General features: G+C 34.5%; 4 protein-coding genes and 1 non-coding gene across 7 annotated transcripts in view; 1 reads left to right on the forward strand and 4 right to left on the reverse strand.

Annotated features, from left to right (window-relative positions):
- Nucleotides 1-233: 233 nt before the first annotated feature.
- Nucleotides 234-4,638, reverse strand: LOC134827966 (protein flightless-1). The gene is made up of 3 exons (XM_063840882.1): nucleotides 4,565-4,638; nucleotides 759-4,295; nucleotides 234-693 (listed from the first exon to the last, which is right to left on the reverse strand). The coding sequence occupies exons 1-3, from the start codon at nucleotides 4,616-4,618 to the stop codon at nucleotides 559-561; spliced, it is 3,726 nt and encodes a 1,241-aa protein (XP_063696952.1). The 5' UTR covers nucleotides 4,619-4,638; the 3' UTR covers nucleotides 234-558.
- A 112-nt stretch (nucleotides 4,639-4,750) lies between these two features.
- On the forward strand, nucleotides 4,751-7,777 carry LOC134832759 (guanylate kinase-associated protein mars). The gene is made up of 3 exons (XM_063846899.1): nucleotides 4,751-6,863; nucleotides 7,101-7,503; nucleotides 7,559-7,777. The coding sequence occupies exons 1-3, from the start codon at nucleotides 4,884-4,886 to the stop codon at nucleotides 7,603-7,605; spliced, it is 2,430 nt and encodes an 809-aa protein (XP_063702969.1). The 5' UTR covers nucleotides 4,751-4,883; the 3' UTR covers nucleotides 7,606-7,777.
- A 221-nt stretch (nucleotides 7,778-7,998) lies between these two features.
- LOC134832767 (adenosine 5'-monophosphoramidase HINT1) lies at nucleotides 7,999-8,635 on the reverse strand. Its single transcript, XM_063846912.1, has 2 exons — nucleotides 8,547-8,635; nucleotides 7,999-8,398 (listed from the first exon to the last, which is right to left on the reverse strand). The coding sequence occupies exons 1-2, from the start codon at nucleotides 8,618-8,620 to the stop codon at nucleotides 7,999-8,001; spliced, it is 474 nt and encodes a 157-aa protein (XP_063702982.1). The 5' UTR covers nucleotides 8,621-8,635.
- Nucleotides 8,636-10,078: 1,443 nt separating this feature from the next.
- LOC134836799 (dnaJ homolog subfamily B member 6-A) overlaps nucleotides 10,079-16,784 on the reverse strand; it is a 42,227-nt gene continuing 35,521 nt past the window's right edge. For 2 of the 3 annotated variants that reach the window (XM_063852023.1, XM_063852025.1), the window contains exons 3-7: nucleotides 12,679-12,856; nucleotides 12,506-12,615; nucleotides 10,848-11,048; nucleotides 10,569-10,785; nucleotides 10,079-10,508 (exon numbers count right to left, since the gene is read on the reverse strand). In XM_063852023.1, coding sequence (XP_063708093.1) covers nucleotides 10,406-10,508; nucleotides 10,569-10,785; nucleotides 10,848-11,048; nucleotides 12,506-12,615; nucleotides 12,679-12,743 — 696 coding nt within the window. In that variant the 5' untranslated portion in view covers nucleotides 12,744-12,856 and the 3' untranslated portion in view covers nucleotides 10,079-10,405. Of the gene's footprint in view, nucleotides 10,509-10,568; nucleotides 10,786-10,847; nucleotides 11,049-12,505; nucleotides 12,616-12,678; nucleotides 12,857-16,094; nucleotides 16,255-16,784 lie in introns of those variants that run through there. The other variant, XM_063852026.1, reaches the window with a different exon arrangement.
- LOC134828265 (U4atac minor spliceosomal RNA) lies at nucleotides 13,442-13,563 on the reverse strand. The gene has a single exon (XR_010161895.1). It is a non-coding gene; the product is annotated as a U4atac minor spliceosomal RNA (small nuclear RNA).

Genomic DNA, 16,784 nt, shown 5'->3' on the forward strand with positions numbered 1-16,784 from the left:
AAAATCACGTATAGAAGCGGTGCAGTGAAACCCATGTAAGGAAAATCGATTTTCATCTCATGCGAAAATTTAGAAAACTCAATATTTTTCAGGCCGACATCAGCTCGTTTCGGATTAGTTGGTCTTGTTTGTACTGTCGTCCCTGGATTGCTCATTGGAGCTGCTATTAGCAAGAATATGGCTTCGTTCTTGGAGGAAAATGAATTGTTCGTGCCATCTGATGAGGATGATGATGACTAATTTACACGCACAGAGTCTCATTTCCTCTATTTCTTGCATTTGCCGAGCGTTGAACCAAAAAAAAAAAAGTTTGAATTCTAATGCCTATGATATTTATTGCCATAATTAATACAAAAACTTCGAAAAGTCCATAGAAAAAATAATACATTTTGTGACTTGAAGGACTTTCAAAATATCGAAAAAGAGGAAATTACAATTTTTATCCTTAACTTAAAATTAGTGTCTGTGTTAAATATTATTGTTGATGATGATATGATTAAAAAGTAATTCGTATAAATAAAAAATTTTAAGATTTTAGCAACAAATAATTCTGTAAATTTACTCCAAAATCTTCTTGTGTTCACTCCAACCATGGAAGCACTTTGTGAATCGCCGGGATTCCTTGTTTTTGAACGTCAGGAAAAGTTTACGAGGTCTTTCAGGTTGTTTGATTCTCATGTGTTGAATATAAACCTGAAAAATTATATTTTTTAGGCAATTTTTCAAAAAAAAAAAAAAATATATGAAAATTTTCATACCTGAGCTGATTTATAAGCTAATTTGATCTCTACTTCGCTGCATTTTGTTCCAAGCCACAAGAAAACTTGATCGCCGTTATCTAAAATCATGATATCATCATCTGCCAAATCATCTTGACAGAAATCTGAACACTTTTCGGCAACAGTAAAATACCCTTTCTCGTTCGAGCACCTAAAAAGTCGTGTGAAATTCATGTATTCTGCATCTTCATCGTATGGTTGTCTTCCGCCAAGAGCAACCCAAAAGAAGTTTTCGGGTTCTTCGCCTTCGTTCAAGATTTGCAAACTGACCCATGGATTGTTGAAAACTTGTTCGGCAATTTCTTGTATGAGACGTGCCTCTTCTTGTGTCGTTTTTGATCCAATCCATACGTAAATGATGCCAGACTGTGCCTCGTCGTCAGTTTCAAAAGGAACATGTAAGATGTAACAAAAAGCGGAATTCAAGAAGGTAGCCTCTGGCTTGATCTGAATGAGACGCGAACACAATGCACTTCCATTTTGTCGAAGATGATAAAATTCTACAGCGAGTTTTCCATCAGGCGTGCGAAGTTTTTCTTTCCTTCTGCCATTTTTGATGACAAATTTTCCCTTGAAATGCGACATGAATTTTAAATTTTCCTGTTGTTGATGAATACGAATGACTTCGAGTTCTTCGCCAAACATCGCTTTGAATTTCTTCTGAAGCGTAAATGTGAACGTTAACCATCCCATATTTCCCGCATCTCTTCCTTGCCAGAAATAAACGACGCATTGCACTTCTTCCTCGGGCGGCGGAGCATCAGGATTCTCATCTGTTTCATCATCCAAGGGACAACAATAGCGACAAAGGAAGACATAACATTCGTTTGTGTAGAAAATTCCTAATTCCTCTTCAGGTAATCGCACGAATTTCTTTCCTTCCAAGACGAACGATTCCATCGCATCAAGATCGTAATTCCAATCTTCCGCGAGTTGTTGAGCTTCGAGCAACGTCATTGTTGGTTGACGAGGCATAAATAATGCGGCGAGATCTGCTTTTGTTTCTTGTTGTCTTGCCCATTTTGAGAGATCAGCTCCCGTTTTTGCGACAGACATTGCTGTGCGTGTGAAATCAACGGCAATCGCATCATCCCAATTTAGGAATTTACTTTTGAATACTTGAGTTTCGTTGCCCTCTTGAATCATCTCTTGAATGGCGTAATCGGGACGATTTATCATCGTGAAGAGTTCTTGTGATAATTTTATTGCAGCTGCTCGAACTAATCTTGTTGATTTTTTGCCAAACCATACGAAGAGATCCAAATAGCAATCGAGAATGTAGACATTTTTGCTATTCAACAATGTATGAACGAGTTTTTTCTGAGGAACTTCAACTTGAGGAAGTTCGAGATATCCCATTCCAAGTTGAATTTGATACAAACGAGGACTTAGAGGAACAAAATTATCTTGAACGTGATCTTCTACTTCATATTCAAGTTTCTCGTCTTCGTCTTCCTTCTCCAAGCCTAAAATTTGTAAGAAAGTATCACTTTCTTCGCCTTGATTTTCGGTAAATATCTCTGCTTTGTTCTTTCTTTCGTTTTTGTTGATTTTTTCAGCCATTAAACGAGCTTTGGATTTCAACGTGTTTTTGGAGTTCTTTCCATACCAAATGTACAATTTCAGTCCTGTGTCTAAAACAAAGACATATCGCGAATCCAAAGACTCGGGAGCAACCTCAACGACTTCCAAATGAATTTGTCTTTCTTGTGCGTGAATTCTGTACATTCGTGTTGGATAAACGATATCATCCATCGTGTAAAAGCCCGTTGATGTTCGACCTCCTTCAATATACGTAACTTCCGTGTCGAATAACGCTAAAAATTCTTCAGACTCATCTGCTTGCTCTTCACGAATTGTTCGACAACGAGCTCCCAAGTAATTTCTCAAGTTGACAGCATGAATAGCAGCACACGCACGTTTATCTAAAGTTGCCTTATTTCCAATCCAGAAGTAAATCTCCCATGATAAGCCATCAAGGTAATTTGTCTTTAGCACAATATAACAATCGCCTTCATAAAATTTTCCGTGAGCTGCTTCCTCGACTTTGTTCGGTAAGAAATTCTCAATTTCCCACACTGTAATGCCCGGCAATTGCCCATCTTCTTCGTCAAAGATGTCGGAATAGTCAACAGCGGGTTTTTCGAGTGATTCATCCCATCGTTTGGGCTTTAAACTTTCAGGTTTCTCTTCATCCGGAAATAATTGCGAATCTTTGTCTTTAGCAACGTCTTTCATGCCCTTGAGAACTTTATCTGCATCTTGATTTGCTTCGTGTCGACGTCTCAAACGCAATTTTCGTGCAATGGGATCTTTGCTCTTTCCATCGGGCGTCGCAATGCTCGGAGGAACAACAGCGCCTGCCATTCGTAATTGATGTTGTAACGAAAAGTCAATATTGTAGAATTCGACTCCATCTCCTTTTTGAGCTTCCATCGGTTTTGGAGGCATTATCAAATCCGGATTGTTACGCAAATCAAGCGTATCTAATTCCGTCAAATGAATTGAATCGGGCAAAGTAATCAACTTATTAGAGCTCAAATTCAATTTTTTCAACGTTCCGCATCGACACAAGCCTTCAGGAATCATTTCCAACAAATTATTTGACGCCGAAAACACTTCCAAAGCAGATAATTTTCCAATTCCTGACGGGATCCCATCGAAATTCAGTTGATTATCGTTTACGAAGAGTCTTCGTAACTTCACGAGCTTACAAAGTGTCGAGGGAAGTGCCGTCAAACAATTTCGTGATAAATTCAATGATTCCAATTTCTGCAAAAGCTCAATATTTACCGACAATTCCGCAATTTGATTCTCGCTCATGTTCAAACGCACCAAATTCGACAAGCTAAACAATACTTCGGGTATTCTAATAAGTTGATTTTTCGACAAATCCAGTTCAACCAGATTCGAAAGTGTATCAAGGCTTGTTGGAAAGTTTGCTAACGTTCGTTGTGTGTTACGCATGTGAAGTGTTTCCAAATTTTGCAATGATGGCAATTGACGTAGTTGAAACAATTCGAGAGGATTATCATTCAATATCAGTGTTTGTAGATTACTTAAGCGTCGCGTTTGCGGAGGCAATGTTTCCAATTTGTTGTTTGACAAGTCGAGAAAGAGCAAATCTGTCAAATTGATGAAAAGCGACGGAGGAATTGCTTCGATTTGATTATGACTCAAGTTTAGCACGAGCAAATTTTTGCCTTTTTCCAAACCTTCGGGAACTTCTTTCAGTCGATTGTGTGACAAATCGAGCGTTGTCAAGTCTTCCAAATAGAACAACTCCTTCGGAATTCCTGAACTCTTGATTTTGTTGTTCCTCAAATTGAGAGATCGTAAACTGTGCAATTCCGTTAGTTCGCCAAACAACTTTTCAATGTCGTTATGTTTCAGCGTCAAATGTTCCAATTTCATGAGTTTACCCAACTCTTCGGGGATTTCCTCGATTTTCGTGCGATCCAGTTTGAGGCATTGCAACCCTGACATGAGTCGGAGCGTGTTTGGGAATTTCCCATGCTAAAAATAAACGAGAAATGAGGAAATGTAGTTCAAGACGAGGCGCACGTCGTCAGTTTGATGCACATGAAATTCTTTTGTAAAAAAAAAAGTAAACAAATGCGATATAAATAGATACAATACGAATGACACATAAAAATTTGTCGGAGGAATGCAGAAAAGTGGTTTGATTTTCTGCATTTTAGCATCAAAGTTCGTCTTTTCTTGAATGAATTTCATGTTTCTTCGACAACTAAGTGCGAAAATTTCACGTTAAAACAAATACTTACCGAGAAATCATTCTCGTTTAGATCTAATAATCGAATAAATTTGAGCAGTTCCATTTTTTGTGTCAATGTTTTGAAAATTTTTACGCTTTTGACATCCCTGCTTGATGTTTGAAACGAGTATTCAAATTTTTTGTGCGTTCATTTGACATCTCTACTCAGAAAAACGGTCATTTGGAAAAAGACAGCGAAAACAGAAGCGCAAAATATTTTTTGTCAATTTTATCGATATAAATTAAAGTAATTCAACGTAAAAATAGAGAAAATATATCCGCGAACAATAAAACAATTGTAAGTAATAGAAATATTTTCGTTTGATAATATGGAACGTCAAGGATTATACAAAAATCGCCCGGCTCCCGGACAAAAAACAAGAAATGGTCGAGCTCACGAAACACAAATGCGTGGAAGAGCAAATCGTGCTGATGCATTTTTGGAAAATCGTGGATTGACTAACGATATAGAAGATGAAAGTCCTGTTGGAAGTCCTGTGAAACAACTAACGATGAAATCCGTAAGTAAGATGGCATCGACAATGAATTTCACAACAAAAACCGAAGAGCGACTCTTCAAGATGAACGAAATTAGAAAGATGCCGAAACGAAATGCGCCTGCTAAGAAAAGCCCTTTCGTTTCTGTAGTTCCTTGCGGCAGAATTCTTCCGAAAAAACGTGATATTTTGGAAGATAAGATGAAAGAGTTCCATGAACGATTCTCCAAACAAACAGCAACGAAAACACCAACTGCAACTAAACGACGTTCTATAAAACGAAGATCCATTGGGAAAACACAACTTGTTGTAAGAAAGCAAGCTGGCAAAGCAGTTGTATTGAAAGCTGTTACTCGTCCCAAATCAGTAAAAAAAGAACCGAAATCCGCATCGAAAACTCTTTCCGCGCGCAAAATTCCGATTATTACAGAGCCTCAACCAAGTACATCAAAGGATCAACCTATTTTGAAGATGAAGCCTCGCACTCCAAACGGATTCATTGCGCCAACTTTGAAAAATGTTCCGAAAAAACTTTCCGCAAGAAAAATTCCAGAAATTAAAGAGCCTCAACCGGGTACGTCAAAAGCTCCAAATAACTTCCTTGCGGCAAACATGAAAATGCAAAATGAAACGCAAGAAACGTTCAACTTTTGTCAATCATTCATTACATCGACAACATCTAAACGAGCAAGTGTACGAATTGTTCCTGAGAATGAATTTGCCGATGAAGAATCTCTTTTAGAGGGAATCAGTCCAATTCCAGATGTTACTCCATTCAAGTTTGCTGCTAACAAACAGTCTCCAAGAGACTCATTTGGCAAAAAATCGATGAAAGGTTTGCCAACTCCGAACATTTTTGGTACAGAGGATCAGAAAGCTGATGAAAAAAAAGTAAAATCTCGCAAATCATCAATTGTTGGATTACCAAAACCAAATGTAGAGGAAATTCAACCAGCAATGGTTAAAAAAGAAGAGCCTTTCGTATTTGTCGCACGCAAAACCAAGAGTATTGAAAAAGAGCCATCGATCGATGAGGAATTGAACATTACTTTCACTCAAGAAGATGACGAAGAAGAGGAAAAGCCCATTGAAGAAAACAAACGTCGTTCAAGCATCCGAAAATCGTTGCCCGTAATTTCTGATCCGCAAAAAATTGAACGAAATCCAATCGCAAAAGCTCATGAAGAAACGCTCGAGTCTGAAATCAAACGTCTTACGGATCGTAACACAGAATGGACAACACTTCGAGACAACAATTTACTGAACGACAACGTCATTGGTTTGATCAATAGCGCAGTTGGGCAATCAGAACTCTTGATGCGTAAAAAACTCCCAAAATTCCGTGAACTCATTGAAAATTACGAATTTGATTCGGGAGATCGTGCTGTTTTGCAAGATGATCTCGATGGCTATTGGATGACTGTTATGATGGAAATTGAGAGCATCGACAAACGATTTGCCGATCTTGAGGCGCTCAAAGCAAACGATTGGGAAGAAAAATTGGAAGAAGTAGCGAAGCCCAAAACTCGTAAACGCACACGAAAGGCAGAAAAAGTGGAAACAAAGACAACTGCTAATTTGGGTTTGTTAGAACACATTCGAAATCTCCGAAAGAAGATTCAAAAACCCGAAAAAGTTCCCGAAATGGACACAGTTGAAGCGGAAAATGTACAATTAGTGAGTGTCAAACGTCTTGCTGATACTCCGCGAAAATCTATTGCCAAACGTCGCAGTTTGAATTGCTCAGGATGTTGCACAACTCCGTCTTCTGCCCGTAAATCGAAATCAGCAAAGAAAGTTAGCACATTAGTGGTAAGTTACAATTTTCAGTAACATTGTCAAAACCCCTAAAACCTTTAATTTACAAAGTCCTGCAATTGTAAAAGAAATTCAAAATCCAAATATGAACACACTCCTGTCACTTCCCATCCAATGATTCTCAGAAGTGCCCTCAAAAGGGTTTTGTTTAACGTAAAAGTGATGAATTTTTATTTTATTCCTTTAAAAATATAATTTTTTTTATTCTATTCTCATATTTTCATTCATTAGACAATTGATAGCGCAGCCAAATCCAAACGCAAATCCAAGAAAATCAATTTTGTTGAAGCTCCTGAAGAAGAAGCAATTGAGCCAACAACTGTAGAATCTGTTGCACATCGTTCTATTCTCAAATCAAGCAACAAACGCAACACCAAAAGTGTCCTTTTTGCAGAAAGCCCTGAGAAATCGACGCGTGCACAGAAAACGCCTCGTAGCAAGAATCGCAAAGTAAAGAACGTTGATGCTTCTTTCGATTGGAATGACGAAAACTCTCCAATGATGGAATTTGGAACGCCCATTGATACTCCAGTAAGCAATAAGGGACGTAAATCGCAAAAAGCAACTCCCAAACCGACAGTATCTCATGCGACAGTATCAGATTATGAAGATTCTCCCGTTAGTGCCTTGGCAGGTAAGAATTTGATAATTTCATTTGTTGTTTTTTTTTAATAAAAATTTCTTTTTAGGTAATCGTTCACGACGTTCTACTCGTTTATTCGGAAACATGATCTAAATATGGTTGTTGCAACGCCTAATCTTAAGCCATTATGTATTGTTAGTCCCGTATGTTTTAGGGAAAATTAGTTTAAAATGCAGCAATATTATACACTTAACAGTCTTGCGATTCACTCGAGACAAAGAACTAACCTTTCAAATACTTAACAAGACTTTTTTGTACAACAATATTGTTTTCTTTTACTTGTGAGTGATTTTTGTCACGTACTTTAACCAAAATTATATTTTATGTTTGAATAAATTTATACCTTTTTCAGTTTTTGTAAAATTTTTCGGCATTTTTATTTATTATTAATGTTATACTTTTGCTTCATAAACAAAGCTCAAATACTAAATGCCTTTTGAAGGAATCTCGCTGACATAAGGCAATCATCGCGTTTTCTTTTCAATTTTAACCTGGAGGCCATTTCATTTGACGCCCTCCGAGAAAATGCAAATGTAGATGATACACCGATTGAGCTCCGTGCTTCCCATTGTTGATGACAACACGATATCCATTCTCCAATTGCAAGTCTTGCGCAACGCGATTTCCCACAAGCATCAAATGCCCAAGCAACGCTTCATCTTCCGGGGCCGCTTTCGACAACATTGAAATCGGTTTCTTCGGGATAACCAAAAAATGCGTTGGAGCTTGCGGCATCAAGTCGTGAAAAGCAACAGCCAAGTCGTCTTCATAGATGAAGTTGCAAGGAATTTCCTTCCGAAGGATTTTCCCAAAAATCGTATCTCCGCCTTCTGCGGCATCTTGAGCTTTCTGCACTTCGTCAGACATTTTTCGTAACGATAGCAACCTTATCAATAAGGAAAAATAATGCGGAAATGTAAAAAGTTCATATTTGGAATAATTCCGAAGCAATTCAAGGAATTTAATGATCTTCATGAATTTAAGATTCTACAAAAGGTAGAGAGAGAGATATGAATGTCGAACATGTAATTTACCTGTTAATTGATGGAAAACCAGAGGATTTTAAAACTTGTTTTCCAAAGAAAAATTGCCGTCGTAAAACAAACATGCCAAGTGTTTCCAAATACACGAACTTTGTGATTCTCGAGTTTCGTTAAAATAAAGCACATAATAGAGTATTGATGTTCAAAAAATATTTTTTGTTACATGTTCAAAAAATTTATCGAATATGAACAGAAATGAACTTTTGAACGAATATTCATACAATTTCAGGCTTGAACTTGAAGTTCTGAATCATATCTTTCAATATCTTTCTAAATTTGACTATTTATGCTGTGTGAATCGAACTTTGAGAAATTTAAAAGTTAAATTGAGCCAAAAAAGTAAAACTACGATTTTGCTATTATTTTTTATATATTTCTTGTTTGTTGTATATAATGTTGGTAGGTATGTATTAATACAATTAAAATTAATCATTAAATATTTACATCAGTTTTCATTTATTTTCACTAATTTAATTTTTTCTTCTTGTATTTTTTGTTTTATCTTAAAATTAATAATCATTAAAATCTAAAGAAAATTTAATTTAATCCTTTATTTATTAGATTTTTGCTGTAAGTTGTTGCAATTTTCTTTCATTTATTACATGATCACTTTCATTGTTTCATTTCATTTAAGAAATTGGTTGACTTTCTTGCTTCGTTACATTTTTTTTTTATTAAATATTATTTAGCTATACTGTTCGATCGAAGCTGGATTTCTTTGATGTCTGTATGTTCTGTATTTTTATCTCACACATTCTCTATAACGATGATGAAAAAATGAGCATTTGAGATCTAGAGATGTGATATTAGTAAGAATAAAATTATTATACAGACACAATGCTCTCAGTTTTTTAATTAAAAACATAATATCCACATAAAATTGTGAATAAATTATATTTCGTTTTATTAAGACTAAAATTAAAAAAAAAGGTTAAAACAAAAAAAAAACTTAATATTTTATGATTCACCTACAAAAAAGGGCAGCATGTATTAACAGAAAAGCATTACGCCAAAATTTTGGCAAAATTAACGAGGGATTAATATGATGGCTTCATTTTCATACGTATTTATTTCTCATTTTTTCGCACACACCATGACTTTTTCTTTAACTCGGTACAAACATTCTCATTGAAAAGCTCAATTTTAAAAATTTTAATCAAAATCCTCTAAATATCTTAAAAGTTATAATGAACTTCGCAACATTTTTATCTTTTGTTTTTTTTCTATTATCCTTCTGTTTGATCATTAATTGGTCACCTTTCGATTTCTTTCTTTATTTTTTTTTTTGATTAAATATGTTTCGTTCTATTCGCTAATTTTTTTTTCACAAACGCTATTAGACATTTATTTATTACAAGGATTGAATGTAAAATTTTTGATTAACGTAATTTAAGAGTAGTAATTTCATTTGAATTGTTTAACCTTGGCTTTTTGTGTTTCATAAATTTTTATTGTATTTGTTTCCATTTTTTTTTTGTATTAATTTTGTCTAACATCAATTTGAAGATTTTTTTTGTCATGTTGCGAATAAAAAAAATTTTTGTGAAAAATTATCGTAAATCAATTCTTTGAAGATAAGTCTTTTAGTTCATTAGTTTCTTTTTCATTAATTTTCTAACATTTATATTTTTTTTATTTTTCTTCAGCAAATCATTTGCACGTGTGAAAGAAAAATAATGTGTGTCCTTAAATCAAATTTGGTGTAGTATTTCAATTGATTTCATGAAAGCAGCTCCTCTTAATGAATTTGGTGAATCCTGTTTTGTTTTTCATGTTAGAATAAATGTAGAAGCGCTTTTTATGTGTTTGAATTAATGAATGTTACGAACTACGAGCGGCAAAAACGGGATTTAATGGTTGTAACTAATCGCTTGTGGGACTCCGTTAACGGTTTTCGCTTTCAGAACGTCATTTTCGTATTTCATGACTGTTTCGGTGCCATTTTCGAAGACTCTGCAATACGAATGATGGTTAAAATTTTTGGTTTTAATGAAAAATTCAAAGATATTTTACCTCTTTGTCGTAATTTTCTTGCCATTTGCAAATGTTGTAGAAGTCGAAGTTCGTTTCACAGCTGCTCCGCCTCCGCCATGACCATTTCCGTTCATTGCCATGTTACTACTGCTAAATGAATCGCTGAAAAATGAATCAAAGTTGCTGAAGGGTTGGAACATTGGGATTGAGATGTACTGATGGCCTCCGCGTGTTGCAGGAACAGTCGATGTGAAGTCTAAAAAAATTAAATATTTTAACATTTTCTTCAAAAAAAAAAAAAAATCTTTAAAAACTTACGATTACTTCTGAAAATACTATCAAAAGGCGATGATCCAAAGAATTCTCTGAACACATCCTCGGGATCTCTGAATGTGAATTGCTCGAAGAATGGATCATAACCATTTTCGTATCCGTGTGTGCGTCTATGTCTGTGATGACGTTCGCCATTCTGTCCTAAACCTTCTTTACCATATTGATCGTAAACACGTCTCTTCTTTTCTGTAAAAGCAAAGAAAAATGTGAATTAGTATATATTTCCCATTTCTCGTATGAGCTGCTCTAAAAGCCATTTTATATAAAACAAAAAAAAAAAGAAAAATTGAAAAATAGACGAAGCAAAGATAAAGAAATTAGTTTCATAAGAATGAAAATGAAAACAAACAATCCCCGTGCGATTTGAGAAAATGTCAAACCACACCTTTTATGGCGATTCTAAATCAACTTTTGACAATTTTCCAATGTAAATAAGGAAAATTTTTGAGGTATTTCTTTCTCGTGTAACATTGACCTTTAAAATTTTCAGCACTATTTCGCGTGGGTTTGTATTGAACGTCATTTATTATCATTTTCTCGTATAAAAATAAAAATGTCAAATTTTTGCGTGCTTGTGACAGATTTTTTTCTGTATTTCTTTCAGTTTTGCGAGAAAAAATCGGAGAGACAAACGAAACGGCAAAAGACAAAGCTTCTCTTGTATGTTTTATGGATTGAGAGACATTCTTTACATTCCGCATCGGCTTATGCGGAAGTTTTGCACGCGAATGATATGAACTTGTATAAAGATGTTGAATTAAAGCGTTTAAAAACCACACACACATAAAAAGAAGAAAAATTTCAATCAAAACAAATCAAGACAAAAGGGACAATTACATCATTAATTATGTTTGACCTTGCGTATCTGATCTGATCCATGGAGTTAATGATAACGATTTTCACGCGAAATGTTTGTAAATTGTTTGTATTAAGAGATTATGGCGAGAGATTATGGTCATGATGATTAGATTTTATCTACAGCGATGCCTTTTTAGGGTTGGTTAAAACATTTTTGTTGTTATATTTTTAGTCAGAAAGAGAAACAAGGCGTCTCCATCACAATTTGGAGCACAAAAAACAACGTCAAACTTCTATTTACCAAAAAAGCGATAAAAGGGCGTTGATTCAAACAGACCTCGGAACGTGAATGAATGCCCGCCGCCGAAATAGCGACTTTGAGGACGAGCATTTCCGTCGCCCGAACGATGATACCCATTGCGGTACGACGAGTAATAGTTATTATTACAATCTTTATCTTTGCTACCGGAGTAATAATGGTAGTCACGAGTCTTTCCAGAAGATCGAGTGAATCTGTTGTCGTAGATACTGCGTTTGTGCTCTTTTTTTTGTTATTATTTTTACATCTTTTTTTTGCACAAAAAAGGGATTATAAGACAATTATATAAAGGGGACAAAAATTGACGCACATATAAAAATCAATAAGGCCGAAATCGCAGAATGAAAAGCGTTAAATAATATTTTTGTTGCTTTTTTAATAGATTTCAAATATTTCATACAAATATAAAAAATTTTGAAAAAAAAATTCAATAATATTATGGGGATTTAATAGAAAAACAAAAATTAGAAAAAATTGACATAAATTATATAAAAATTAATAATTTCAAAAAAATCGGCATACGTACTGTCTGATAGCACCTCATAAGCTTCCGAAATCTCTTTAAACTTTTTGTGAGACTCATCTGCGTTGTCTGGATTCTTGTCGGGATGCCATTTGAGTGCTAATTTTCTGTATCTGTTGAGCAAAGAAATAAAATTAGTTTCGATTTTCGTCAAAAATGCAAAAATTTAAACTTACGCTTTCTTAATCTCAGCTTCTGTGGCATTTTTTGGTACTTCGAGTGTTCTATAATAATCCACCATTTTGACTTTTCTGTCTGTTTGCTTGTCTTTATTACTGCTCTACAATAATTTAATCAGCCTGAATTGCGTTCAGTACGTTTTTTCTTCTATATTTAAATATTGATGTACGTCACCTTTAAAGAAACGAACAAAAATTTGATAAGATTAGATTAAATATTTTTTTTTTTTAATTTTAAAACAAACAAATTCATCCGAGTTGTTTTCGCGTCGTCAGTTTTCGCAATAATAAAAAGTGATATTGATTTCATGGATGACTCAGTTCGGAACAATTGTTCAAACACATTCGCTGATAAGATAAGCAAATTGCGTGAAATGAGTTGACGAATCCTTCAATCGCTTCGATCATTCGATTCTGCTGTAAAAGGAAGCTTGTGTGTCCTTAAAGTAACTAAAAGTGTTTTTCAGACAAGAAATTCTGCCCACGCACGAAGGTTTTTATTTATTATTTATTAATCGGAATGAATCTTTAATCGAGACTAATTATTGTAGCAATTATTTTGCATTGAAACGCAAACTTCTTAATTGAGCAGAGACAAGTGTCACGATCCAAGTGTGTTCTTCATGAATAATTAAGGCATATACGAGACGAACAAGGGCTTAATTGTGCTCAATTAAAAATTTATTTCATACTCGTTTTGGTCATTAAGGCGGAATATTCACACAAAATTGTCAAGCAGGTTCCTTGTGAAGTAAAGGAACCGTTCAAAAATTCCGCTCGCATGCTAAAGACACGGGCGGGGGTGATTTTTAATAGGGTTTCAGCAGAAATGCTCTCACTAAACGTTCATTGAACATCATCTGCTCCCCAGACAAGAACGGGATTCGTACTTTATACGATATGTAATTACATATTTTCGTGCGTCATGCATTAGTGAGATATAAATTGTCGTATGTCTATAGAAAGAGAGAGAAAACAGCTGTTCTATTTGAAAAAATAAAAAAAAAACAAGGAAGTGCAATCAGCCCTTTTAACGTTTTCTGCCAAAAAGTCGATTTACTCAAATTTTTAATAGAATTGGGACGCCGTGCAACAACGAACGAACAAGGTCAACAAGTTTGAACGAAAAAAAATCAACAATTTTTGCCGATATTCGAACATATGTTCGCTCGTTCGTTATTATGATTAGTTATTGAGGTCTTTCTGCATGCATGTGAATCTTAATTTGGATAAAAATCCGAACAATAGCGCATAAAAAGCAACCCAAATATCCAACTTTGGGCGCAAATATTCCATTTTAACACATGAGTGACTTTTTCGCATTTGAAATGAGTAAATAGCGTACTTTTATCATATTTTTATGCAAATTTGGACTTTTTATTACACGAAATTAGTGAGAGTAATAAAAAAAAGTCGTCGCGTGTGATGGAAAAAGTCAAAAAAGAACTCAGACACATCAAATTTCGTTCATGAATCATCTCGCTCAAGGTAATGAACTGCAAGACAGAACAAGAATTCCCTCCTACTTGGCATTTAACTCGCAAATTTTTTGCTGTTGTTGTCCAAACTTTGATTCAGAGATGTGAAATTCGATTTTTATTTTTTTTGCAAAAGGAGCCTTTCGTTGATTTACGAGCTCGCAAAGTGAAAGCCTGCAAACGGCATTGACGTCAAAAACACGCAATTTACGACATTTTTATCCAAAAAAATTCAATTTTTTACGCCATGTCACTTCTCTGATATTGTCACAAGGCATAGGAGGCGCACTAATTTTTAAACATTTTGCTGCTATCTTTTTTTGGCAATTGTGTGGGAAACTAATTTAACACAGCACTTCTGTCATGTTTGCTGTTTTTTCGTGTAAAAAGTTCTCTTTCGCGTCAATGATGAAGAAGCAACAAGCAAGCACGTGCGTGATTCGAACCCTTTTCTGTCGACTTCTGTCAAAGGGCTTGTCTTTCGATCAAAACCGGCAAAAAAATTTTCACTCCTCTTCGTCTTTTGAACATCCAAAAATATAATATTCTCATTATTAATTGACTATTGTTGTGCACATATGAAAAAAAAACTTTGTTGTATAAGGTCAAGGCACTGAAATAGTGTCGTTTATTGCTACTGTAGGCACGAACACACATCAACCGGTCAATCAATGAACGACCAAAAACATGCACACTCGAGGCAAGCCAAAAAAAAAACTGTTGATGTGATTATTTATTTAGTACACCAATAAATTGAATTTCTATCGCGTTCACTTGGCATATGGTCAAAGACGAAATCTCTTTCTTATGCGAAATAAATGAAAGGAAAAAGGCACAGATGGTACTGAAAAAAGATAATAAATGACGAAAACTATGTCAATATCGGAACAGAACTCATAAGATTACAAAATTCGATGAAAACCGAGAGACGTGAGAGTTTTTTTTTCTCATGTTCGAATCATTAATCATGAGAACACAAACATGACAGTAAAAATGGAGAAATTTCAAATTGCTCGAAGGCTCTTCAAAAAGCCTTCTGAATGTGATTGATTGATCTCGTAAGCAGCGCAAAATGACGCAAAATTACGGAAAAAATTCATTCATCACTAAATGCTCGTCATTATCAAACCCATGAGCAATTTATCGAGAAAAAAAAATCGTTTTTATCTGAATTGTTTGTCACTCAAAACAAAAAAAAACTGGTTTTTGACTCATAATTTCAACTGATTCAACGGTTTTTGGCGCTAATCAATAATTTATGCAGTAAACAGGTGAGATCTCAATTTCATCTGAAAACGCTCATTTTTCCACAGAAACAGTGACTCAAATCGCGTTGTGTGTCGAAATGTGTAACACAAACCGGTGAATGTAAATTACAAATTAATATCGCATTAATTACACACACTCGAAATGATCAAACAAACATAGAATCTAAAACCTGTTTTCACTCCTCATCGTCGACTTTTCGTGCGCAAATGTTTTGATAAGAAATGTTCGAAGGTCTGTTTATTATCAATTAATTTTTTATTATGATTTTTTTTATTAATTTCAGCGCAGTTATCAAGTTTTGTGTTTAATAGGTGAGAAAAGAATCGTATCTGGCATTTCATTCAATTCAATTTATTTAAATGCTGATTCACTGATTTTCAAAAGAATTGTGTGATTTTTCCAGTTTTGTGAACGAGCTCTGAAGGTAATTTTCAAGATGAAATTATATAAGTCACTTTTTTCGTTGTTTTGAACATTTTTCTAAATGTCAACATTTTTCCTGATTTTTTTTTTTTTTAATATTTTTCGACGACACGATTACGTCAACGCAAGTGTTCTACATCCGAGTAACAAGTTGCAACAATTTATCTTATCTCACACTTTTTTCTTTTAATTTTTAATTTTTTTTTTATCACAATATATTTTAATGAATAATTTTAGACTCACTTTTTAGACGTTAGATTTTTTTTTTGTGTTATAAATTTTATTTCTCTTGTTATTTTTTTTTCTGTATTTGATTGTTATTGCGGTTATACAAAAAAAAATAAATTTTTAATTTTATTTATAGACGAAGTCCCCGGCAAAGCGATTTGAATGTTTTTACACGATCAACTCATTTCGAATACTGAAGCAACTGAACAAAACTCGTAGGCAAGCAACGACTTGAATGAATGTTCGTAACATATGGTTATGCCGAGAGAGAAGTCGTACAAACGCTCGTTCAATAAAATTATTAAAATGTGTGAGAAAAAAAAAGACGTTAGAGAGCTGAGAGAACACTAAAATAAAACAAAATAAAACTCCATGGACCGTTTAAACGCCACGCCGTCGTCTCGTTGCATCAAAAAATTAATTTTTGACATCTCTCTTAATTATTTTTGAGTTTCATTTTAAATTTATTGCATTAATAAATGTAGTCCATTAAAAATAAATGTTACATAAATCAACGTACAACGACTTTTTATACGGCGCGGAATGAAAACCAGCTGAGCAGAGACAACTATTAATTGTTAGTTACACACAATTTTGAGTGTTTTGAACCTGATTGCAATTAAAAACATTGAGAAGTGCTAAAAATAAGTTGCGTGGCGATGTAAAAATAGAAACCGGGCGGTTTGTTTTTGGAAGACCGAATAT

The sequence above is a fragment of the Culicoides brevitarsis genome, chromosome 1, assembly GCF_036172545.1.
Source record: "Culicoides brevitarsis isolate CSIRO-B50_1 chromosome 1, AGI_CSIRO_Cbre_v1, whole genome shotgun sequence".
NCBI lineage: Eukaryota > Metazoa > Arthropoda > Insecta > Diptera > Ceratopogonidae > Culicoides > Culicoides brevitarsis.

What these genes read in the sequence shown, in the direction of transcription:
- LOC134832759 (XM_063846899.1), top strand. Translation starts at nt 4,884, where the DNA reads ATGGAACGTCAAGGATTATACAAAAATCGCCCGGCTCCCGGACAAAAA. An exon ending in AGAAAGTTAGCACATTAGTG is followed by an intron (nt 6,864 to 7,100) that starts GTAAGTTACAAT and finishes TTCATTCATTAG; the next exon opens with ACAATTGATAGCGCAGCCAA. An exon ending in TCCCGTTAGTGCCTTGGCAG is followed by an intron (nt 7,504 to 7,558) that starts GTAAGAATTTGA and finishes ATTTCTTTTTAG; the next exon opens with GTAATCGTTCACGACGTTCT.
- LOC134832767 (XM_063846912.1), bottom strand. Translation starts at nt 8,620, where the DNA reads ATGTTTGTTTTACGACGGCAATTTTTCTTTGGAAAACAAGTTTTAAAA. An exon ending in GGTTTTCCATCAATTAACAG is followed by an intron (nt 8,399 to 8,546) that starts GTAAATTACATG and finishes CTTATTGATAAG; the next exon opens with GTTGCTATCGTTACGAAAAA.
- LOC134827966 (XM_063840882.1), bottom strand. Translation starts at nt 4,618, where the DNA reads ATGGAACTGCTCAAATTTATTCGATTATTAGATCTAAACGAGAATGAT. An exon ending in TAAACGAGAATGATTTCTCG is followed by an intron (nt 4,296 to 4,564) that starts GTAAGTATTTGT and finishes GTTTATTTTTAG; the next exon opens with CATGGGAAATTCCCAAACAC. An exon ending in TAGCTTATAAATCAGCTCAG is followed by an intron (nt 694 to 758) that starts GTATGAAAATTT and finishes ATAATTTTTCAG; the next exon opens with GTTTATATTCAACACATGAG.